Below are 26,147 nucleotides of genomic sequence, written 5' to 3' on the forward strand. Positions count from 1 at the left end.
AAAGAAGCTTCCATTTCTAACGTCTACAGAGACCAGGCAGGTAACCTCAGTTATGAACTGGGCCTAGGATGAGGAAAAAACAGGGAGTGTTGGGCCTGTAGCAACTGATTTCTATACTTCACTATAAGGGAATACAACTCATTTTAAAAGACCAAAACAACAAAAAAATTAACCAGCAACAGTGCTCTTCAAAAACAGTATCTGTAGCCCACCTCTGCCGGGCCCACCAGCGTGCTCTCCTGGGCTTAAGCCATTCAACTCTTTACCCTTTTGCTCCATCTAGCTTCCTCAACTTGGGGGGTTATGTCACCGAAAGCAATTGTTGCTACGTTTGTACTTTTGTCAAGCAAATGTGTTTATGATGACTTGTCTTTCCTTGACTTCTCTGCAAATTAAGTATGGAATATGCTCCAGAGCATTTGTCCTTTCACTATTTCCCATCTTCCCTTGTTTTTCTCCTCTCTTTCTTCACAAAAATAGTACTATTTGCTTGCTAAGCCAGAATCCTAAAGAATTATTTTTGCTTGTCAGTCAAAAAGCGACTCTTCTAGCTCCTTTCCAGTTCTCATAACATCAGTCTAGGATGCTTTAAACTAAATTCTGGCTTCCAGCCAGACAACAATTTGGATAATAAAATCAGGTAGCTTTGGCTCCATGTACTAAATCAACTTAGCTAAAATCTGATAACTTGGAATTAAAATACAATTTTTCAATTTAAACATGCTAAGAAACATCATCATTTTGAAAAATCTCATCATGTTTTTCTCCTTTTACCAATACAAACAGTAAACAGTAGTGTTTATGGAAATGAATTATAATGAAACATGTTTTCCATATTATAATTAATCATAAATACTCCTTTAAGTAGAAACCAGGATTAATTAAACTCTCAACCCTTATAGCATCTTTCTGACCAAAAAGGTTCAACTGAAGCATCAAAAAGTATACCCTCTAAATGTAATCCACTGCAAAATAAGATGTTTAAAGTGGTTTTAAAAAATCGTCTCAAATTTACTGTATCTAATTCTAAAGGTTACTTCACAGATTTTTTTTTTTGAAAAGGAAAACCACAAAGAGTGAAATAAATGGTAGAAACCCCTTTCCTTTCCTTTTCACCATACTTCACGACCAACTCCGCAACTCACTTTGCAGCTGATACAATCACCGCATGCTCATCAGTGTTGAGGATTGTTTTAAGATGAGTTGCAACTGAGTCTTCATAAATTGTCATCTGAAAAAAGAAAAAAAAAAACCCATGTTGTATTATCATTTCTGGCATTTATACAACTTATTACTGCTTCGAAAATGGAATAATTTCACGTGAGAAAGGCAATGGCGATAAAAATACATAAAAAGAGGGGTTACACAAAATAGGTAAATATCTCCTTCCTATGAAAGATTCTCAGTTTCTGGAATTCTTTAATTTGTATTCTTAGAAAAATCCATTAAAAAACTTATTTAAAATTTAAAAATGCTAAAATAGCTGAACGTACAAAGAATTCCCACAAGTCAGGACAAAGAAGCCAGATAATCTAACTTAAAAACGGGCAAAAAAATTCAGTACTCTCATACACTGCTGGTAGGAGTACAAATTGATACACGTGAGAAAACTGGTGCTACCTATTAAAGCTGAACATATGCATGCATACCGTAAACCAACCAGTCGCCACCCAGACGACTCTGACTCCGGCTGTCCCGGGTATGTCGAGGTACAACTGTACTCTATAAGGTTTTCAGTGGCTGACTTTTCAGAAGTAGATCACCAGGCCTTCCTGCCGAGGCACCTCTGGGTGGACTCGAACCTCCAACCTCTCAGTGAGCAGATGAGCTCGTTAACTGTTTGTACCATCCAGGGACTCCATACATACTGTAAGACCCAGCAATTCAACTTCTACACATATACCCACAAGAAAGGCAGACATGGGCTCACCAAAAGACATGGACTCGAATGTTCACAGCAGAATTTATTCAATAGCAGAATGGATAACAATTTCAGTATACTGGTGTAACAGAATACTGCTGGGCAATGAGACTAACTGATTAACAACTACGCCACAATACAGACGAATCGTACGCATACACTGTTGAGTGACAGAATCCAGAAACAAAAGAGTGCATGCAAAATGATTCCATTTTATCAAGTACAAAAATAGGCGAAACGAATCTATGCTGTCAGAGGCCGCGAGAATAGTTACGGGGGTAGAGGGTGGAACTAAAGGGGCCACATCGGGGTCTTGCGAGGGCTGGGAAAGCTGCCGCATTATCACCTGGGTGCTGACTGCACGGCTTTGTTTAGTCTGTGAAAACTCTGAGCTCTGCTTATGAAATGCGCACTTTTCTGTATGCATACTACACTTCAATAAAAAGTAAAAAAAAAAAATGATGAATGTAGTATTAGACGATCATATAAACAAACATTTCTCTCAAATAATGAAATAATCAATATGCCAACAGTCCTATTATCGTCTATTTGACTGAAACTTTAGCATCCTGTTGACAAAACACATCTTCCTCATGTGTAAAAATGGGTGCGATGAATCAACCGCCTCATATTCAGAGTCTTCTCTGAATGTCTGCCTCAAATAATTCCTTGCCACACAGCTCGAAAATTTCCAGTATAAGCTACCTGCCTGCTCTGTTCAAGCTGGCCTATGCTCTTCTGCTTTACTCAAACATCCTTTCACTGGCTTTTCACCAACTGGAGTCACTTTACTCAGACTTTATTGAACAGTCAATTAGCCCCCTTTCCTGACTAGCCTCTTCAAAAAGGAATCTCATTCCCAATATACATTAAGGTCCATCAGTGGGTAGTCAGAATGTTACACTTTTAAATTTCTATCTTATTTCCTTCAAAGGCAGACCACATATGGAAAAGGAATTTTACATGAAAAAAAATAGGGGAAGCCAGAAACCCCAAAGTCACACACAATATTGTATTGACCACAAATCCACTTTATCGATCTTCTGGTCTACACACTAAAAGCTGCACATTTACATTTACAGTTAAAATCAGAAAAATTAAATTACATCTCCTAAAAATGCAAAGAAAGGAAATACTCTTGAGAGAGACTAGTTTTATTTCTCTTCCGTACAAGGTGGGTTGCCATAAAGCCTAAGAAGGTAGGGGAAAATATTTTAAACCGGAGTGAGTGCCATTTGCATTTAAATATGCAAATTTCCATCCATTAAAAATAATCAGTGGTAAAGAAGGCAACTTCTTTCTTCCAAGGATAATAAAATAATGTCCATGCCCCAGAATAAAATTATACATGTCACTTATTAATCCACTATATAGTCACTTATGGAGCCCTTGTGGTGCAGTGGTTAAGAGCTTGGCTGCTAACCAAAGGGCCGGCAGTCCAAATCCACCAGCCGCTCCTTGGAAACTCTATAGGGCAGTTCTACTCTGTCCTACAGGGTCGCTATGAGTCGGAATTGACTTGACAGCAACGGGTTTGGGTTTTTTTTGTTTTTATAGTCACTTAGCAGGGTCAGGAAGATAGGTGATAATAATAGTTGACATTTTTATTGTGTTCCACTGGAACCAGTTGCTGTCAAGCCAGTTCTAACTCATGGGTACCCCATTGTGTTAGGGTAGAACTATGCTCCACAGGGTTTGCAACAGCTGATTTATGGGAAGTAGACTGCCAGGCCTTTCTTCCAAGGTGCCTCTAGGTGGACTTGAATCAGTTAACAGTTGAGTGCATTAACTGTCTGCACCACCCATGGACTCTTACACTGTACCAAACACTGGGAAAGTACTATGTATATATTTATTCCGCTAATTCCCGTGCTTTACAGCCAAGGGTCCCTGGGTTAATAAACAAGCACCAGCTTAATAAACAAGCATGAGTTGACTTACTAGACTTGTGTGACTACAATTTCTATATATATATCTAATTATAATATCATATAATATTATAATATAATATTATATTATAATTAATATAATATAATATAATATAATATAATATAATATAATATAATATAATATAATATAATATAATATAATATAATATAATATAATATAATATAATATAATATAATATAATATAATATAATATAATATAATATAATATAATATAATATAATATAATATAATATAATATAATATAATATAATATAAGGATGGTTCCTGGAAAAAGTTTATAATGTAATTGGAAAGCAATAGGAAGCTGGCTTTCAAGAAATACACAAGGCCAGAGGGCTTTGATACTAAAATGCCCATTCTTCCAAAAGGGGCTGGTATTCATATTAAAAATTAACAAGCAGAATTTTTTATCAACTGTTCACTTTGTGCCAGGTACTCTGCTAGATGGCAATACAACAGTGAACGAAGAATACACAGGGCCTAATCTTTACGGCATGATGGTACCAAGATAATGGAAGTTGAAGGGAGCTATGGAAGTAATCAGGAAAGGCAGAAAACTAGGACTTGGGAGATGAAGAAAGGTGCTGGTGAAAGCAATACCTAAGCTAAACCTGAGGGGGAACAAGAGTGAGCTAATAAGCGTGATACCAGTGAAGTGATACAGTATTTATCCCAAAGGGTTAGAAGAGAGAGCATAACGGTGTGTGGATTGTACATTAAATGTAAATAACACATTTTATAATACCGAGCATTGTTAGGCAATGGAATCACTGTTACTGAAAGAAATCACAGAATCATACCGTCTAAGAAGTACAGCAGCAAACAATGGCTTAATTATGGCCACAGGGAATCAATAAAGTTGTCAGGATTCCTTAAGCTTATGATTCTACGACACCAACTGGATGCTAACCATAAATAAGATAATTAGGGCAAGCTACTACATTTTGCGTCATTTCAAAGAAAACTGAAAAAGCAGTACTTTCACAATCACATATAAAGGAATTCAAAATGAATACTTCATTTAAAAAAATACATAGAAAGTTACCTTGAGCCCAAGAAAGAAGGTTTAGATTACTTTCAAGACCAAAAGGTCATGAACAGTAAAGTGCACTCCTGGTGTCAGGCAGAGGGGTGCAAAGGCCTTGATCAGGGTGCTGTGAACACTCGTTTAACCTGCAATCTTAAGGTAAGTGATTTCATTCAAAACCCTTTTGCAATAAACAAAAAGAGGATTCCTTCATGTAGTTAAAACTACATCATATTTAGTGATTATATATTACAAGCCAATTATCTACCATTATTTTATATATGAGGAAACAGACTTCTCTGAAATAGGTATAACAAATGAATTCTCCCTTTTATCTTTTTGAAGAAGAAATTAGTAACATTTATAAAAATGCCATTAAACAAAAAGATTGGTTTCTACAAAAATACATTATATTTATAGTTGGATAAAATAGTGCAATTAAAAATGCTGTATGAAATATATCAGTTTTTAAATACTGATTATCTCTGAGTAGTGGGACTATAAGTGATTTTCATTTTCTTTTTCATGAAATTTTGTATTTTCCAAATTTTTTAGAAGGTTTTTCTACTTTGATATCAGAAAAAAAAGTAAAAAAAAAAAAAATGTGTATATATATATATATATAAAAAAATATATACACACATATAATTAGTGTCTTTGTGGAATAGTCCCATTTTTCTAGTTATCATTCTTTTCCTTAGTCTTGACAAGATCATCATTTTCTTAATGACAATACAAAGATTTCAACTGCAAAATAACAGATGACTTTCCCTAGAGGGAAAAATAAGCTATCATAGATCAAATGGTCTTAATGAGTCAGAGACTAATTCTTAGAAAATTAGGTTCTGTTTTAAATCTCCAAAGGCTTTGAGGTTTAATCAGAATGCTGAATCTTTTAAAAGGTCTAAAAAACTTGAGTCATTTATGGTTGGCAGCAGGCAGGGAATGAAGTGAGCTCTTTCTTCCTTGATCAACAGTCTTCACCTAGAGACCTGTCCTGATCCAAAGTGCAGACAGAGTGGTAAGAGAGAAACCACAGAATATTCTGGTCACAGTCTTCGTGTGCTTGGAGACTGTTTAAGGGAGCTGGCTGCACCTAATAATCAGTGTTCTTAGGCAAAGCAGAAGATGAGTAAAGGCCAACAAGAAGCTGTTATCAGTTGGCTCTGTGACAGGTAGCCTTCCTTGGAGCATTGCTGGTAAAGAGGATGCAGGTAGGCAGAATATTCAAAGGAAACTATCCAGGGCAGGCTACCACCTATCTCTCAGTTTGTGGTACTGTCGTGGTGTGCATGTTACTATGACGCTGGAAGCTATGCCACTGGTATTTCAAATATCAGCAGCATCACACATAGTGGATAGGTTTCAGTGGAGTTTCCAGACTAAGACAAAGAAGAAAGGTCTGGTGATCTACTTCTGAAAATGAAAACCCTATGGATGACAACCCCATATACTGTCCAATACAGTGCTGGAAGATGAGCCCCCTGGTTTGGAAGACAACAAAAATACCCAGTGGCTTCACCAACGGACTCCAGCATACCAATGATTGTGAAGATAGCACAGGATCTGGCAGAGCTTTGTTTTGCCCCATATAAGGTCACCACAGTCAAAGCTGGTGGCAACTAATAACATTAAGAGCAGGAGAAAGGGAATTCACATGCCTGGTGCTTTGCACACATTCCTCAGCTCATTTGATCCTTACAACATTGGAGCCTTACTGTACAGATGAAGTAACGAAGGCACATGAAGGCGAGGGACTTGCCTGAGGTAACACTCCCAGTGTGGGTGGTCAAGCAAGGGCTCTAAGCTAGATCTGGAGGATTCTTTGGGGAGAGGACTAGAAGGAGTTGATCATACCCAAAATAATATAAATAAAATTTATCAGTAAGTTTTCTTATTTTTCAATATACCCTCATTTCGCATGATTAATAGATAACAGGTTCTTACATAAAATCCTGCAGATTGTCCTGGAGGTCCCGGAAGTAGAGGAGCTTTTGTTGGCAATTTGAGTTCATATGTCATTATACTCCACCTGGAGGGAAGAAAATTATTTGGTCTAAAAAAAGGCAGACCACATATGGAAAAGGAATTTTACATGAAAAAAAATAGGGGAAGCCAGAAACCCCAAAGTCACACACAATATTGTATTGACCACAAATCCACTTTATTGATCTTCTGGTCTACACACTAAAAGCTGCACATTTACATTTACAGTTAAAATCAGAAAAATTAAATTACATCTCCTAAAAACGCAAAGAAAGGAAATACTCTTCAGAGAGACCAGTTTTATTTCTCTTCCGTACAAGGTGGATTGCCATAAAGCCTAAGAAGGTATGGCAAAATATTAGTTCTCTTTTTACATTATACACATATATACTCATAGTGACCCTGTAGGACAGAGTAGAACTGTCCCATAAGGATTCCAAGGAGTGGCTGGTGGATTCAAACTGCTAATCTTTTGGTTAGCAGCTGAGCTCTTAATCACTATGCCACCAGGGCCCCGATTAAACATATATATATTTATATGCATGCATTCATCAACTATGATTTAATCTTATCTTAAACCACCAAAAATGATGGGAGAGATGCAATTTTGGGAACCTCATAAAATACTGAATCTATAATTCAGGGTTTCCATGTCTTACCATGTCTCTGATCAGTGGTTTCCAAGTTTGTTAAGACCATGACCCACAGAAAGAAAGCCACAGGAGCAGTGCACTCTGGCTTTTCTATTTCACTTTTTAAAAACAATGCTCCTTGTAATTTACTAACTAGATTACACAGGTTATTAATGGGTTGGAACTGCCCCACAGAGTTTCCAAGGAGCATCTACTGGATTCAAACTGCCAACCCTCTGGTTAGCAGCCATAGCACTTAACCTTTACACCACCAGGGTTTCTGAAACAATGTTTTTGATTAAATAAATGCATACTGCCTATAAAAAACAAATCACACTCCGTGTAACAACTACTCTTACCAAACCAGCTAACATAAACATGAAACAAACATTAGCTAAATACCCCTTCTTAAATTAAGACAGACAGAAAGCATGGGGTTAGGCAGAAAACATCAACAGATGTAATCTGAATACTTCACTGATGCACATTTATTTCAGTTCACTGTAAATACGGATTTCAAACCAAACACATGAATCATCTACAGTTAGAGAAAAGCAATCAGTTTAGGATTTCATGTCTTCTATCCAAAATAATAATTTCAAAATTGGGAAGAACAACTGTGTCATTATTATAGAGTAATAGGATATGAATAAAAATTTTACAAAGACACAAAGCATAATATAATAAACGCAATCCCACGACACGTGCATTTTGAGAACAGCACATCACAGCTGAGGCCAGCGACAGAGCCTAGAGGAAAAGTTCAAGATTAGCATCACTATTTAAACAGAGTCTAGTGTTTCATTCAGACTAATGGGAATAAGTATTTGCATATAAAATCCTGATTCCTAGAAAATCCCAAAAAGACACAGATCATATGTTAAAATATGTAAACTGAATAGTTACTCGTAACTACTCTTCAACTCTTAAAATGAAAATGCTACAAAGAAATGTGTATTTGAGCACAATAAGCCATTCATTCATCCATTTGTTCATCCATGCAACGAATTATTTATTGAATGCTTCTAAGTGACAGACACTATTCCAGGGTCTGTAGATACAGTGGTGAAGAAGACATCCCTCACAAAGCTTATATTCTAGTGAAGGAAACACATACAAGAACATAAGCAAGCAAGTAAGATAATTAACCTTTGTTAAATACCCAAAATGGGGAAAACTACAATTGGAAACATAAACATCAAGTGCCTTCTAACTGGAAACACTTCTCTGGTCAAAGGATAGTCAAAGAAGGGAAAGAAATACACCTCAGCTCCTTGTACCTTCCAGGCTCAACCTCCCCCCTGGACAGGAAATGGCTGAGCTGAAGAAAACAGGACAAAGCTGCAGCACGAGTAGGGCAAGGGCATGTTGGTACCAGGCTGGAAGATAAGGGCCCTCTCTGGGGAGTACATATGTTAAAGGGGAAATCCTGAGACTAGAGTCTGGGCTCTGGCTTACAGTGCCAGCTCTACCTGTTACCAGCTATGTGACTTAGACAATGTAAAACCCTCCTGAGCCTTTTTATCTGTAAAAGCGAGATGATAATATCAGGTAATTCTAGGAGTGTACTGATGATTAAATGAGATGCTGTAGAGAGAAAAGCAACCTGAAGTGCCAGGCAGATAAAAAATATTAGTCATTCCTACTCCCACTGTCTCTGCCTCAATTTTCAGCTTTTTAAAAGAGTCATAATGCTTTTCTTAGTCACCCCACAGGGTCATTTTGAAGACCAAGTAAATTAACACCTATTAAAAAAACTTATATAATTTGGAATTTAGATTTCTTTTCCTACCTGTTCTTCACAAATAAACCAGTAAAAAACCAGGGGCTGTCAAGTCAGCGCGACTCACGGCTACCCCGTGTGTGTCAGAGTAAACTGTGCTTCACAGGGTTTTCAATGGCTGATTTTTGGAAGCAGACTGCCAACCCCTTCTTCTGGGTGGACTCAAACCACCAGCCCATCTGAGTTGCAGCTGAGCACGTTAACTCTTTGCACCACCCAGGGATTCTTCTTTACAAACAGTATCATTGAATTAGAAAATAATACAGAGGAAAACAAAATATGCTTATGTTTCTAATAGTGAAGCATACGTGTGTATGTGTGTGTGTGTGTGTGTGTGTGTCACCGCAGGGGGCTAACTATGCTGGAAAAGGAAATTTCTCTAACACCCACGGAGAAGCACGCATGCAGGGTGGAGGAGAGGAGGGAGCCTGGCGACACTTCTAGGATGCGCTGGGAATAGAATTTAGATTTGCCGTGAAGAAACCATTTAAAGTACCCCTTGCTGTTTGGTAGGCACAGACTTGAATGGTTTTCCAGGAAATAACATGTAGGCTCTTTTAAATATGGGAGACTGAATCCAGCTTCCCACTGGAGCATATGCTGAACTACAGGGCTATGCAGTTGTGAATACACAAAGACAGATTCTCTGCTGCCCAGCTTTCTTTTTAAGCAGTCCTGTCCTGTCAGGAAAACAATCAACCATTACAACATTACTTTCTGTCAGGCCAGGTTACAATTAATTAGGTTACGGCTCATCTTAGAATCATTGCATTTTAGATTGGTGGTCCTGATGAGATTTTGGTTACGTAGTCTGGGGAAGAGTTCCACAGACGGCTAATCCTGTCAAAGCTGGGTTGACTCATGTTGGCTCAAATTTATAATATTTTCACTTATGGGGGGGGTGTGGTGGTGGTACAGTCACTGTTTACTAAGTCCTGTTGTTCCCTTTACCCAAATTCTAAATACCTCCTCCATAACACTCAGGGGACACATTTTGTCATTTCTCTTTTATGCATGGGGAATTCAGACAGAAGGCAGTTAAGACATTTGGTCAAGGAGAGCAGAAACTCAGGGGTAGTTCCTTCATATGAAGTTATCTTTCTAATACTTCTCTGGGCCTGGGAAAGGTTTATTTCTCCTTTTTAGTACTTAGTATTCTGTTGGGTCAATTCATTCTTAATATGTATAATTAAGAAGAGACAGTTTTACAATTCTAAAATTTATATGTCTGCACAGGTTTTCTGAAACCAAAAGATGATGAGGCCGTACTTGTTACACTTGTCAGAGACCCTCCCCTTGCCACCCCAAATTAACTGTTTTGGCTTTCTGACTTGAACAGGAATTAAGAGTACTTAGTATTTTCTGGAGTATCAACTTAGTACTTTGTATCAACTCGAGGGCACTGGGTTTTTTTTTTTTTTTTTTAGTAAAAAAAAAAAAAAAAATCATGGAAATCCTGGTGGCGTAGTAGTTAAGTGCTACGACTGCTAACCACAAGGTTGGCAGTTTGAATCTACCAGGTGCTCCTTAGAGACCTTACAGGGCAGTTCTACTCTATCCTACATAGGCTGACACTTTTAAAATAATGGATTCGTTAGGCCAGCTGTCTCAGTTTTTGTTCTAATTCATTCATTCACTCCAAAACAATATTTACTGAGTGTCTACTCTGTCCTAGGCCCCATGGAGGAAACAGTAGACAAGACCAGGAGGTCTTTGCCTTCGTAGGGTTCACAGTTAGTAAGTAAAAGGGAGACTCATTGCTTAGGAAGATTCATTGCTAAGGTAGACTCATTGCTTAGGGGACACTGAGCTTCTGTTAAGAGCGATGGAAAATTCTGAAAGTGGATAGGGTGATGGTTGTACAGATGAACACAATGTCACTGAATTGTACATGTGAACGGCAAATGTTTTGTTGCATATGTATTTACCACAATAAAAAAACACATTAAAAAATTAACCAGTTTACACACATTCTCTTCATCAATAAATTCATGCTAAAACCTGAAGTAGAAATAATATTACTTGTAAAAAAGGTAGCACAAAATACAATGAATTAAAAAAAAAAAAAATGTTTCCAGCATGCCACTTTCAGTTCTCTTTTAGGAAAGGGTTTGCTCTGACCTGTCCAACATTTTGGTACTGGCTCGTTCCAGCTTCTCCAGGATCTGAGGAAGTTGGGTGTCGTCATCACACGACCCGCCCCAGCCAAGGACCCGAGCAAGGTCATTTCCTGTACCCAAAGGCAATACTCCCACTTTACACTGAAAGAGAGCACAAAGGAGACTTCAGACGAGTTGAGAGAGAGGTCTATTGCATTTCTGTACCTCCCGGTAAAGAATTATGTTAGTAGGCATTCATGTTACCACCAATAAAAAGAATTAGCACTTGCCTGTTTGATCAAGTTGAGCTTATCAATTTCTGACAAAACCCAACCTACACTTCCATCTCCTCCACAAACAAGAATCCGGAAATTGTCAAACTTCTGAAATAATCTTAAACTGAAAGTAAAACGTATTTCATTTTAGTATAAATAAATAAAAATCACTTTCCCCAGTTCTTTGTTATCCTGTATTATTGGTATTTATATTCCTATTAAATATGAGAAACCCTACTTGTATATTATACTTTAAAAATTAATTCAAGAGCAGTTTATTATTATTATTGGAATTTAGATAAAGGTTTACAGAACAAACTAGCTTCTCATTAAACAATTAGTACACATATTGTTTTTGTGACATTGGTTACCAACCCCACTACATGTCAACACTCTCCCTTCTTGACCTTGGGTTCCCTATTACCAGCTTTCCTGTCCCTACCTGCCCTCCAGTCCTTGCTCCTGGGCTAGTGTGCCCCTTTAGTCTCGTTTTGTTTTATGGGACTATCTAAATCTTTGGCTGAAGGGTGAACCTCAGGAATGACTTCAGTACTGAGCTAAAAGGGCGCCTGGTGGCCATAGTCTTGGGGTTTCTCCGGTCTCTGTCAGGCCAGCAAGTCTGGTCTTTTTTTGTGAGTTGGAATTTTGTTCTACATTGTTCTCCAGCTCTTTCCAGGGCCCTCTATTGTGATCTCTGTCAGAGCAGTCAGTGGTGGTAACCGGGCACCATCTAGTTGTGCTGGACTCAGTCTGGTGGAGGCTGTGGTAGTTGTGGCCTGTTAATCCTTTGGACTACCCTTTCCCTTGTGTCTTTGGTTTTCTTCATTCTCCCTCCCTCTCAAGGGCAGCTTTTAACTCAAGCCCACTACTTAAAGATAAAGAAGACAAAGGAATTGTAAATAGAAAAGGAGATAAAATTAGAAGGAAAAGGACAGTGAAAAGTGAGAAAACAAAAACAGAAGCAGAAATCAGGAAAGAGAAGGAAAAGTAGTAATCTGTCTCTTTCTGTTACAAAGATATGTTGTTTCCTTAAGAACAGCACATGACAAGCCAGGGATTGGCGGCCTAGGGCACTGATGTTACTGAGTGGCACTCAAGGCTGTTCCTAAAGAGACCCACCAAGCCTTGCCAATGTGTTGCTTTCAGTCCTGCCAACTTGCTTTTTCTGTCTCCTTTTTTCCTATTCTCTCAGGCCAATCCTTTTACTTGTATCTTCTCTCATCTCAATTTTTGACACATTCCACCTCCTGAATGTACCTTTGTATACCTCACGTACTGTTCAAAAATCTAAAAAAAAAAATTTTTTTACAGGGACAAACTCATGAAGTTTTACAAAAGGAAGTCCTTGGAATCTCAGAAGATGAATATGCAAGATAAATATCAAGAATGTAAAATGATAGAAGCATGAAGGATTATAAAATGATGTACTGGACAGAAAAGGAGTGAAAGCTATCTAGGATTGGAAGAGACAATGAACGTGAGAAGGCTAGATGAGGAAATGCCAGGAACCAGGTAGAAGAAGGGAAGGAGTATGCAAGTAAAGAAGGACAAAGTAAAGTTGGGTGTAAAGAAGTTGGCCCACATGCCCAGACGGGCCTGAGACTTAAGCAAGAAAAAGGTAATGAAAACAGAAAGGAAGACCCTGAAGGAACAAAAGGGATGGAGGCACAGAGAGAGACTGAAGGAAAGAAATTGAGAAGACAGAGGAAAGTGTCAAATTATAAAACACAAAATGCACCCCTGCAAAAATATCAATGATCAAACAAACAGAAAACAACAGATGCTGGCGATGTTGTGGGGAGATTGGAACTCTTATACACTACTAATGGGATTGTAAGATGGTACAACCCCTATAGAAAACGGTATGGCACTTCCACCAACAGCTAGAAAGACAAATTCTTTATGATCCAGCAATCCTGGTCCTATGTGATGTATCTAAGAGATACAAGAGCAATGACACAAATAGACATCTGCACAACTATGCTCACTGCAGCATTATTCACAATAGCAAAAAGCGGGAAACAACCTAAGTGCCCGTCAGTGAATGCGTGGATAAACAAACTGTGGTACATACACCCAATGGAATACTATGCAACTCTAAAGAATAATGAGGAGTCCACGAAACATCTTATAACATACGGATGAATCTGGAGGCCATTACGTTGAGTGAAATAAGTCAATCACAAAAGAACAAATACTGTATGGTCCCCTCTTAATAAAAAGTCAAGAATAGATACATACACAGAAAGCAACGTTCTTTGATGGTTACCAGGGATGGGAGGGGAAAGGAGGAGGAGTCACTTTCTAGATAGTAGGCACTTGTTATTTTTGGTAGGAAAGGCAATACCAAATATGGGTGAAGTCTGCATAACTTGACTAGGGTAAATGAACATTCTAAGAAGTACACAGAAAAAAGGACAATTTTGGTAAATGCTGTAAATATACAATTTTGCAACAATAATAACATGTATGTAGCTATGCATGCGTATATGTGTACAGGATGGCATATGTGAGTACATGCACTTGCTTGCATAGATGTATCTGTAGGGATATGTACATACATGTTCATGTGTGCTAAATATTTATCTATATATATGTAATAAAGCACATAAGGACACAGTTACAGAGACTTCTTAGACATATCCAAACAACTCACGGGACTGGGTTAAAAGGCTTAGGACCACAGTCTCATGGAACTACTTAGTCAATTGGCATAACATAGTTCATAAAGGTAACGTTCTAGACCCTAGTTTGGTGAGTAGCATCTGGGCTCTTAAAAGCTGGCGAGTGGTCATCTAAGATACAGCTATTGGCCTCTACTCATGTAGAGCAAAAGAGAATGAAGAAACCAAAGACTCAAAGAAGAAACTAGTCCTGACCACGACATAATAGAAGGTACTGGATAGAAAGGAAGAAAAATATAGACACAACTCAAATTCCTAAAAAAGGCTAGACCTACTGGACCGATTGAGACCAGAGGAACGCCCAAGACTACTGCCCTAAGATACCCGTTGAACTTGGAACCGAAGCCATTCCTGGAAGTCACCTTTCAGCCAAATAAAAGATTGGCTCATAAAATAAACAATATCACTCATGAGTACTGTGCTCCCTTAAACAATCAACTATATGAGACCAAACAGTGAACATCTACCCAAAAACAAAGATGTGAAGGCAAGGAGGTAAAGGGAAGCTAGATCAATGGAAACAGAACAAACAGAATGGAAATAATGTGAACGCTGACACACTGCGAAAATTGTAACCAAAGGCAGGGAACAATCAGTATAAAAATTGTTCAATGGGAAACTAATTTGCTGTGTAAACTTTCACATAAAACACAATTAAAAAAAATATATATCTTTTTAGGCACTGGCATCTAAAATTTTGCACTTCCTACTTCTCTGTTCATGCTTAAGTCACCAGTGGAACCCAAGGGAAAAGCTGAGTGGGCCTAAGTAAATCACAGAGATTGTAGCCCTTGGTTTAGATGACACAATATCACCTCTTCAAGAAAAATCATACCCGCTAAAAAAAAAAAAACCCATAGACATACTAATAATATATTAAAAGTGTCTCAAGGCCTATTTTCCTTCAATGAAAATACTATATAGGGTTTTCCCACCCAAATTCTAAGTTAAATAATGTGCCTGAAAGCTGAAAAAGGCAGTCAACAAAAGCATTTCTTTGACATTAATGAGAATGAGTCTGAAATCCTTGAAGACTAAACTGCCTTTAGACTCAGGATAGTAACTGTGCTTTTGACTTGTGACCTGGTCAAATTAACTGACTGTATTATATATAAAACCAAGAGTAGACTCCTGTGTGAATTATTTTCTAATGTTATTTTATATTTTTGTATTATACAAGTTTATCTGAAAGCTAAGGAACTGATGTTTATTGTTGGATGTGGGATATATTCTAGAACATTTTCTAAACAAATTTTGGGATTTTCAGGACATAAGAATGTTATACAAACATCAAAGAGGCTGTGTTACAACTTAAAGCTTTAGAAAAGGGAGAAGTGGGAAAATCAACACAGAGATGTTAAGATGAATCTGTAATGTTCATGAGCTAAAAAAACGCCAGACCCATTTTCTGTTTAATGCTAGCTTTCATTCCAACAGAATTTATCAGTCATCAATTACCCTAAATAAGGACCTCCGTTCATTAAATCAAACACCTGAGCCGGATTTAGCAACTGTTTAAAGCGACGGAGGAACTTTACTCCCTGATTGTCTCCGCTCTTGGAATTGACAAAAACCAGTAGAGGACTAACACAGAAGGAAAAGGTTGCTCTACAGAAACCTGAAAAAAAAACACAGGGCAAAGTCAACATGTACAGCTTTTCCTTTCAGATAATTAAGAACAATTCAGAATAAAGAAAATAAAAATAAAGATTACTGATTACCTGAAGAACAAATTATACTTCAAACCCCACCCTGCCCCCCCACCCCACAAATGGGGATATGTTTAATATTTACATACTAAGAATAGAGAATCTATCTTTTAAAATATGCTCCCTAATGAAAAATCATACCAAGATGGTAAAAGTACTAATCATAGATAATTTGAGATATGCCACCTGCGTTAACTACACTGAGTTATAGGAAAAAATGGTCTATAAATTCACATTTTTCAAGAATTTGTAAATTTATATTCAATATTATAAAATATTTTAACTGCTCCTTGCTGAGGCCTGAGAATATATTTTAAAATTTATATTAAAGTAACAAAACCTTGATATATGAGGAATTGTGTGTATGTGGTAAGGAGGGTTGGAAATAGCAGAGGTTAAAAAAAATTATATATCACAGGTACCTATAATACCTATTGGCATAATTTATATAAAATGTTTGAAAGGCAAAAAGCACCATATCAATGCAAAACATTAATAACAGTATATGGTAAAAGCCTTTTGTAATACAGTTCCTGCTTAGAAGGAAGCTATTTATTAGTATGCTGTTCCTAAACCAGCCATTGTAAACAGGTTCCCCAGCACTTAGAGCTAACATGTAAGATTCTGGGAAAAGTGAATGAATTTATAGGAATATAAATTCTTATAATAAAATTAGAGAAACACAGATTGCAATAATAGCAGTGCTAATGGGCAGCTGAATTATGGAGGGGAAAAAACTTATAAAAATTAACCTTCTCAGATCGCATTGCAGTGAAGAATAATGATCTCATTGCTGAAATTAATATAAAATCCCTAAGTCTTATACATAATAATTTTATCATTGTGTTAATAGCCATGCATTACTTTAATTTAGAAATGCTCTTTTTTAAAAATTAACTGTACTGTTCAGCAATTTAAATAGTTATTATATAAAAACTGATCAGAATAACCAATTAGCTCTATTTATTCTAGGAAAATAAATGTACACATCCACATGAAATATACTAGACATATACATACTTACACTACCATTACCTACCATCAGAATCAGTGCTGTTTAGTGCAATTGGAGGTATGACAGATACTTTACACTGGCCAAGTGGACATACAGGATGGTATAAATCTTTGCAGGCAGTGTGTACCTAATAACAAACAAATAAATCTTCAGGAACCACAAAAACAAATTAATGTTTTGCTATATTATAAATTCCATTTAAGGAACTGATAATTGAGGATCAACTGCATCATAAAGTTCAGGACTTCATAAATTACTTTAATGGCACAATATTTAATACTGCTAAGAATGGACTAATTACTTTAGGAATGGGGATTTGATTTTGGTCCCTACAGCCTATTTACATGACTGTCGTAGGCAAGCAGTATATAGTCAGTAAGTGCTGGTGAAGGCGAGTGGAGAGAAAGAGAAGCGACGGGGACAGGAGGAGGGAAGGAAGGAGGGAGGGAGGTGAGGGAAGCTAGCCAGTATGCCCCAATGTCATTCTCCATAGAACAAACTGATGACATCTATCTTATGAAATTCTTATAGAACTTAATGAAAATAAATACAATCTTTAATGTTTCCACTCTCTCTGCAGTGGTCCTATAATTTTCTGTTCACACCTCTTTTATGGCATTTTCTTATTATTACAGTTATACTAATACATGCATAGCTTTATTTTATATATATATGTATTATACTAATGTATATACTAATATGTATAGTTTGACTCATACATGCCTATTTTCTCAGCCTAACTTGTGGTTCTATAAGGAAAAGGAAAAGGTCCTATCATAGTACAGCCCTCAGTCTAACATCTTGGAATGTAGTGCCCATCCTATGCCCTCAGTAAATGAGTTGACTCTCCTTAGAAACAAAAAATTTTCAAAGTCATGTACGATGCTACAGAGAACAAAAGCAGAGATAACTATTAAGGAAGGACTCAGACAACTTAAAATACTTATATACTTACCTAGATAAAAAATAGAGCCCTTGAAACGCTTCTATCAGTAAAAGCAGCCCCTTTCTAAAGCACTTACTTTATTTTCACTGGTCTTTTTAGGAAGCTGACTTACTAATTCAACTTGTTCTGATCGAAACTTTTGGGAAAATAATGGCAATTTAATAGTGATTCTTGGTCTGCTGATGATCTAGTTTTGCACAGTCTCCTATTGTGATTTATAATCATTAAAAGGCCAGTGGATTTTGGAAAAACTTGCATGCACAGATAGTTTTAAATGGAATAAAAAAAAAAATGAGAATCAGAGCAATACAAAATATTTGTAATAATATTAAGTGAGGAAAGCAGAAAATAAAGTTGTACCTTCACTATATTCCTAGAGAAGGTAAAATTATATCCAGATACTAGGCAACAGGTAGAAAAATTATGAGTTGTGGAACTATGGAGTTTTTGGGTTTTCTACTAGATAACTATGTTTTAGGCACTAGATATTCTGCTGTTAGAAACTAATATTTTAAAAGCAAAATAGTATCTAAATAGATATATGATTGTGCAATCTATTTCTGAAAAACCAGCCACTGGAAACCCTATGGAGCACAGTTCTACTCTGACATACATGGGGTTGCCATGAGTCGGAACTGACTCTACGGGAACTAGGATAGGAAGTGCAAAACCAAAAAAGATGTCACAAGGGTGATGGTGGCCCAGCAGCCAGCACGTCTAACTTGCACAGGATGAGGCAGGGTGGGGAGGAAAGACTTCATAACTAAGGTGATATTTGAGTTTGGCAGGAAAAAAGAGGGAAAAGGTGTTCCAGAATGTCCCCTCCTCTCTTCTGCAATACTATTGCTATTGTACTAGTGAAATTCTTAGAAGTTGGGGGTGAATAGAGTGAGCAAATGAAAAACCTAAATAATTCCTACTGCTAAAGTCAGTAAAGTTCAAAAACTACTGACTAAATAGAAGTAGAGACATATATATTTCAGGTAAATACAACTACATAAAACATTTCTAAAATAATCCATCATACATCTAACTTTAAAAAGAAAAATACAGCTGACTCTCAGAGAGTAGAGAAATAAACTTTAATAAATGTGCAGGTTAATAAAAATAGCAGTAAATACACACATCACCAGTTGTTTCCCAAAAGGGGAAGGGAGAACAAAGACTTAATATCTTGCACCACTCCTTTAAAACAAGGCATGGGATAAGAGAGTTCAGGGGTTAGGGTTGCACTAAAATTCCAATAAGAGGTATGAGGTATTGTTTATACATTATATTAAATCGGTAAGAGGTAATACTGATGGCCAATAAAATAGGCAACCGATGAAGAGTAACATAAAAGTATGCAAATAGGCTTATGTTTGACTTAAAAATTAAAAGGAAGTACAAATTATCAATCAGATTTGACTAAAAAGTTGTAGGACTTAATTTCCTCTGTGGCCCATGGAATCGATCTGATTGATTATGAAATCAACACTTCATACTCACGTCTCTTACATTTGCTGATCTATATACCACACTTACTAAAGCAATAGTTTTTCTATCTTTTTGTATTTGGAGCTGAATTCCAAATTTGGGTCAGGAACTTCAAGAGATTAAAAGATGGAACACAACACCAAATAAGTCAGCTCCACTTGCAATGTAATCACTACTGTAGCAGGACACCATCTCTCAGGGCTAGTACCAGTCACTGCCTCCTGACTCGGCGTGGCAATTTAGCTGTTAGACACTGTGTGCTAGACACGGCCTCTTTCCTGCTCCACCTGCCCCCGCTCAGACATGAGGTCAGGTCCTCATGTCATCTGGCATAGCGGGACCACTTCTTGCTGCTGGCTCCAGCTATGCTGTGCTTGCATTTCACCTCTTCCTTGTACGTGCAGGGAAGTTTAAGAACACTTAAAATACCAGTACTGAACCTGGCATTTCATCTATCAGAGAATGTACATGGGTATTAGCAAAATGTAATTTGGTGGCATTCCAAAGAAGGGTTGTATATATATATAAGAGGCAGTGGTACAGGCTTGAAAATAGCAAAGCCACCATGGTGGCGTAGTGGTTAAGTGTTATGGCTGCTAAGCGAAAGGCTGGCAGTTCAAATCCACCAGGTGCTCCTTGGAAACTCTATGAGGCAGTTCTACTCTGTTATAGGGTCACTATGAGTTGAAATCAACTCAACGGCAATGGATTTTTTTTAAGTGTGGCGAAGTGTAATGAAAAACAATAAAAGTGTGCAAGAGTCCCTTAAACCACCAAAACCAAACTCACTGCTGTCGAGTCGATTCAGACTCATGGCGACCCTGTAGGACAGAGTAGAACTGCTCCACAGGGTTTCCAAGGAGCAGCTGGTGGATTTGAACTGCTGACCTTTGGTTAGCAGCCACAGCTCTTAACCACTGTACCACCAGGGCTCCGGAAGAGTCCCTTAGGCAGAGGATATGTAATAAGAAGAGCTAAGTATTATAAAAAAGGGCATTTGGGAAAGTGGCCAGACTGGAGTATGCCTTTAAAGAAGATGAGGTAACTATGGGGTCTGTGCTACCCCTGCCCTGCCATAAATTCTTTGTTCTGCCTCTAAACAACATATATGAAAAAGCTTTGAAAAGAAGCTAATTAAAGAGTATAGAATGATTAGAAAACCCTTACCATTGCTTTACACCAAAGGCATTTCCAGTCTTGTAGACGGAGAACGCTGCCGCATGTTTTGTCACAGACAACACATTTGGCGCTCACGGGCAAGTTGCCCTCGAGCCACTGGTGAGGCATGGCTACCTGGGGGGCAGGGAGAAAGGGCAGGCAAGTGAAAGACTGTGAAAGACATCATTCTTCATTCTTATCCTAGTGAAAATACTTAATTATTTCTGACTCTACGGACTCAGAGTTTATGGCATCCATTCATTTACATTTGTTAAGCACTTATTACGCTCTGAGCACCACAGGGATACAAAGATAGAAAAGTTGCCGCTGAGCCAATTCCAAATCACAGCTACCCCATGTGTGTCAGAGTAGAACTGCGCCCCACAGGGTTTTCAATAGCTGATTTGGGGGAAGTAGATTGCCGGGGCTTTCTTCCGAGGGACCACTGGGTGGACTTGAACCACCAACCTTTTGGTTAGCAACCAAGCATGTTAACCATTTGTACTATGCAGGGACTATGATACAAAGCCATGAAAGTCTAAATCTATGCCCTGGAGAATTCCTACTCTAGCTGAGAAGAAAGACATATAAAGGGACATAAAGTGATCGTTAAGCTCTATTAGACATGTGTATACGAATACAATATGCTACGGAGGCAAGAATTTGAAGGCTGGGAGCTCTGTTGAGAGAAAACCCCGAAGTCTGAGGAGTGAACACCTTAGCTAAGCCTTAAAGACTATCTCAGAGTTTGTGAGGTAAGAGTCTACAACATCAGCCCAGCAGAAGAGCCACTCCTCAGCCCTACTCACAACAGGTCTTCCTCAAAATTTAAAAGCTAAAGAAAGCTATGAAGGACTGAATTGAATAAAAGGTCATAATTAAATAAAACTCTACATTTAATCCCAATAATAAACATTCCCACTTAACCATTACTTCAAACACTTTCCACAAGAACAAAACAAAGATAGGACGGGCAAGACACCAGAAGACAACAGAAACGTACGCCGTCTTCATCCTCTATGATGTCCTTCCCAATGGAGGCCAGAGTCGTCCACTTGCAGTTGTTTATTGCTCTCACTGCACACCTTTTGTGAGCCTTGAATTTACACACTTAAAAAAAAAAAAAAGTCAACTGTCTCTAAATGATTATGTACGTTTGTACCAGTAATTAAAGAAAATCACAGCACGACATGTCTAAGCGGGTTACAAGGAAAACAAATATAAAAAGAGTTTACATTGCTCTTCAACAACAGTAATGGTATTCTGAAAAACAATTATGCCTATCTATTCATGCAGCACATTTATTAAGCTATAGAAGTGATATTTAGAGACAATGCATTAATTCCTAAAAGAAGAAGAGAAAGAAAATAAATACAGAAGAACTAGTTCTTGAGGACATGGGAGACCACACACACACACATAAACACAGAAGCAAATAAAATCAGTAACACAAGGGTGCTGGTAACATCTTCTTTCTTAATCCAGGTGCTGATTACATGAGTGTGTTTAATCTGTGAAAATTCACTGAGCAGTGCACTTTCGGCATTTGTGTTTTTCTCTATGTATATTATACTTGGAAACCCTGGCGGTGTAGTAGTTAACTGCTACAGCTGCTAACCAAAACGTCGGCAGTTCAAATCCACCAGGCGCTCTTTGGAAATTCTATGGGGCAGTTCTACTCTGTCCTATAGGGTTGCTATAAGTCAGAATCGACTCTATGGCAATGGGTTTGGTTTTTTGGCTTATATTATACTTAAAATCAAAGTTTGCAAATATCATTCTGATAAAGGATAGAGATACTACAGAAGAGTTTTAAAGTACAAGTATGTCAATAAAATATCCAGGCAACATGGGAAATAGGATGATGAAGGTCACAAACACAGCATTGACTTTTAAAAGTATCATGTTGAGATGACTACATTATAATGTAAAAGGAAGGAATGATGAAGTAATGCTCCCACTATAGGCATCTAGTTCTCTTCAGTCATATTATCATAAAGAAGCTTATAGAAGAGGTATTAGAGGAAACAACCAGGCAAGAAATGGCACATATGTGCAAACAAATAAACTACAGATTATTTGGAAAAAAAAAAAAACAAGGAAAACACAGATGAGGTATTTAAAAAATTAACCATGCTAATGAAAATCACAACTTGACTACTAGTAAATACATTTACCGTTCTAAGGGCACAAATTATCCAAGCATTAGCAGATACTGATGTTCTATCAGTTTTTGGCTTTGCAGATAAATATTGAAAAGTTGAGATCATTCCAGTGGGAAACACAATAAGGTGAATTCTAAACATTAAGGTGGCTCCTTTTCGCACGTTCTTTTAAATTTCTAGGAGTCAACCATTAACAAACTTGGAATGATGTGTTACACACCATTCTCTTTTAACTGTCCTAACTTGATATACAATGAAAACGACTGGGACAAGTCAAATAACTAAGATGCCTATAGCCAAATGTTCAAATGCATCAGGTATCTTGAACAGCTCAGACTGAGCTGATTCTTCTTGAAATATACTAGTCTATAAACATTGGAGATGTTTCATTTACCTCCTCCTTTGTGTACCGTGACACATTCTCTCCTGGAACACATACCATTTTTTGTCATAAATAATTGTGTGACTCCATCCCAGACTTCACACAGAAAACAAAAATTTTTAAACTGAATTTTGTTGTTGATAAACAAAGACTGAAGAAATAGCACTATAGGAAGTAGGCTTGAAAAATGACTTGTACATGACTGGTTCCCTTCACCCGTTAAGGTGCTTCTCAAAACTGTGGTCCTAAGGAAAGATTAGTCTAAAGGACTAACGGACCACATCTACCATGGCCTCCACCAGGCTGAGTCCAGTACAACTAGAAGGTGCCTGGCTACCACCGACTGCTCTGACAAACATCACAACAGATGGTCCTGGACAGAGCTGGAGAAAAATGCGGAACAAAATTCTAACTCAAAAAAAAAAAAAAAGGACCAGATCGCTGACCTGACAGAGACTGGAGAAACTCTGAGAGTATGGCCCCTGGATACCCTTTTAGCTCAGTAATGAAGTCACTCCTGAGGTTCACCCTTCACCCAAAGATTGGACAGGCCCATAAAACAAAACAAGACAAAAGGGTCACACCAGCCCAGGGCAAGGACTAGAAGGCAAGAGGGGACAGGTACGCTGGTAATAGGGAACCTAAGGTTGAGGAGGGAGAATGCTGACATGTCGTGGGGTTGTTAACCAATGTCATAAAATAGTATGTGTACTAACTGTTTAATGAGAAACTAGTTTGTTCTGTAAACCTCCATCTAAAGAACCATTGAAAAAAAAAAATGTGTGGTCCTAAAAGGAGTTCCTAGGTGGTGCAAATGGTTAATGCCCTCGACTGCTAACCAAAAGGTTGGAGGTTCAAGTTTACCCAAAGGCACCTCAAAACAAAGGCCTGGTGATCTACTTTCAAAATATCAGTCATTGATGCCAGTGAGCCAGGTTAGAGCAGCAGTGATGTCCAAAGCTTCTCTAGATCTGTTCTGAAAGGGTAGCGTTTTTTTTTTTTCCTTTTAAAGAAAAAGGTGATGAGTTCAGACATGAGACTTTAGGAATGAACAGATTAGACTTGCCAGAAAAAGGGATTGAACAACTTTCAGGGATGTCAAAAATTCTGCACCTCTTTATACTATTCTTGATAAAGTCAATTATTATGAAGTAATTAATGCCTTTGTCCCTTCCTTTTTACTTTTCTTTTCCTCTCGTCTTATCCCCTATTGGAGTAAGTTTAACACCCTCATTAACCAATTTGTCCTTGTATCATATTCAAGTTACCTCACTCTACCCCAGTTAGCTGTGGGTCTCATTAATAAATCTCAGATGATTAAACCTCCAAAAGGTGCAGAACTAATTGGTTCGCTTCCTTCTGAGAGAGACTACATCAGCACACTCTACTGTAACGTCATCTGCATTAGCCACAGTGTTATCGGGACTTGAGTTCCCTCCCTAAACAGCTGCCCTCTACCACAGTAAGGCTCCTCACCACAGCCTCCTCAGTCCACACTGAGCTCCATGTGGGGAGAGCTCTGGGCTTCCAGACCAGCTCCTCACTGAGGATGCACTTGACCTATCTGAGGCTCTTGTTTTATACAAATGAAGCCATGGCTGACTGCTGACCTCTGGATTTCTACAATCTTACATCCAAATGACAAAAAATGTGATATAATTTGGATGATTTATTTATACAAATGAGACCTTTCAGCAAAGAAAGACACGAAGTATAACTTCTATTTGGCTTCAATGCTTACCCTCAGAATAAGTTTGCTTTTCCAGCTGGAAACAAAACCTACGTGAACAGAAAAATTTTCTGTGCCCCATGGATCAGAGTCAGAGTGGGGACAAAATGAAAGACTAGAACGTTAAATTAGTTACTTGACAATGTGATCCACAAGTGCCATCAGACGGGAGCATAACTGGTATTCTGGACGTAGGCTGGGCATTAAAGTCATGAACTGGCCTCGCAGCATCACTTCTGCTCGGTCAGTCCTCAGTCCCCTTCTGAGTGGCAATGGGACAATACCTGATCACTGGGGGAGCTAACAGGGATTAGCCAGTAGCTCCAGGCAAATGTGAAAAACACCCCCAGAGAGAGATAATGTAGCATCGTATGCTGAACAATATAAAGTTGTAAAACTGGTCATTTTCCATGACTTCTATATTAGTTAATTAACTAACTCAAAAAGAGGTGTAATTTACTTATTTCGTTTAATTTCTTATTATGATTAGATTGATTTGACAGGTAGTGAGGAACCATGAGAATTTTAAAGCAAAGGAATGCCTGGATCAGAGCTGAAGTTTTGCAAAATTTTTGGAAAATTCACTTGGAAATGGTCTGTGGACGTTCTGGATTAGAGAGATTGAAGATGTTGTAAAATGGGATCTAGATTTGTACATGTAAAAAAATGTTGAACTGGCAAATGTTTTGTTACATATATAGGTATCACAATAAAAAATTATCTACTGAAAAAAAAAATCAGACATTCAAAACCCTCTGGAGAACGGTTACTCCTCTGGCACACAGGGGGTCAGCTCCACAGCAACTGGTTTGTGGTCCCAAAACCATCGGTATCAGAATTCCCAAGGTGCTTTTTAAGTACAAATAAGACTTGATATTAATAGTCAATACGTTTTTCTTAAAGGGAGAAGAAAGTAAAAGAAGCCAACAGAGTATAGTTCCAAGAGTTTTTGAAAATTTTGCCATTGAAAATCAAGTGGCTCATTAAAAATAAAAATCACACTTTTGTAATAATAAAATTCTTCAAGAGATGCTTTGAGAATTACAAAGCCACATAGTACAACATATACTGATAATGACAACACAAACTAGGCTGTAATTATGGTCACTAAGGAATGGAAATGATTAACGGGCATCTTATTTTGTTAGAAATGATAATTAAACAAACGTCTCCAAACAGGTAATTCTGAAATAAAGCACTTTTCCCTGAC

The 26,147-nt window shown here is 37.7% G+C and overlaps 1 protein-coding gene across 5 annotated transcripts in view; it reads right to left on the reverse strand.

Annotated features, from left to right (window-relative positions):
* The window catches only part of DGKH (diacylglycerol kinase eta), a 232,603-nt gene that overhangs the window by 60,399 nt on the left and 146,057 nt on the right, over nt 1-26,147 (reverse strand). For all 5 annotated transcript variants that reach the window (XM_049853386.1, XM_049853382.1, XM_049853384.1 and 2 more), the window contains exons 7-14: nt 21,665-21,771; nt 20,671-20,796; nt 17,106-17,208; nt 15,816-15,975; nt 11,689-11,797; nt 11,421-11,560; nt 6,846-6,930; nt 1,146-1,231 (exon numbers count right to left, since the gene is read on the reverse strand). In XM_049853386.1, the coding sequence (XP_049709343.1) occupies nt 1,146-1,231; nt 6,846-6,930; nt 11,421-11,560; nt 11,689-11,797; nt 15,816-15,975; nt 17,106-17,208; nt 20,671-20,796; nt 21,665-21,771 (916 nt within the window). The remainder of the gene's footprint in view (nt 1-1,145; nt 1,232-6,845; nt 6,931-11,420; nt 11,561-11,688; nt 11,798-15,815; nt 15,976-17,105; nt 17,209-20,670; nt 20,797-21,664; nt 21,772-26,147) is intronic.

The sequence above is a fragment of the Elephas maximus genome, chromosome 14 (assembly GCF_024166365.1).
Source record: "Elephas maximus indicus isolate mEleMax1 chromosome 14, mEleMax1 primary haplotype, whole genome shotgun sequence".
NCBI lineage: Eukaryota > Metazoa > Chordata > Mammalia > Proboscidea > Elephantidae > Elephas > Elephas maximus.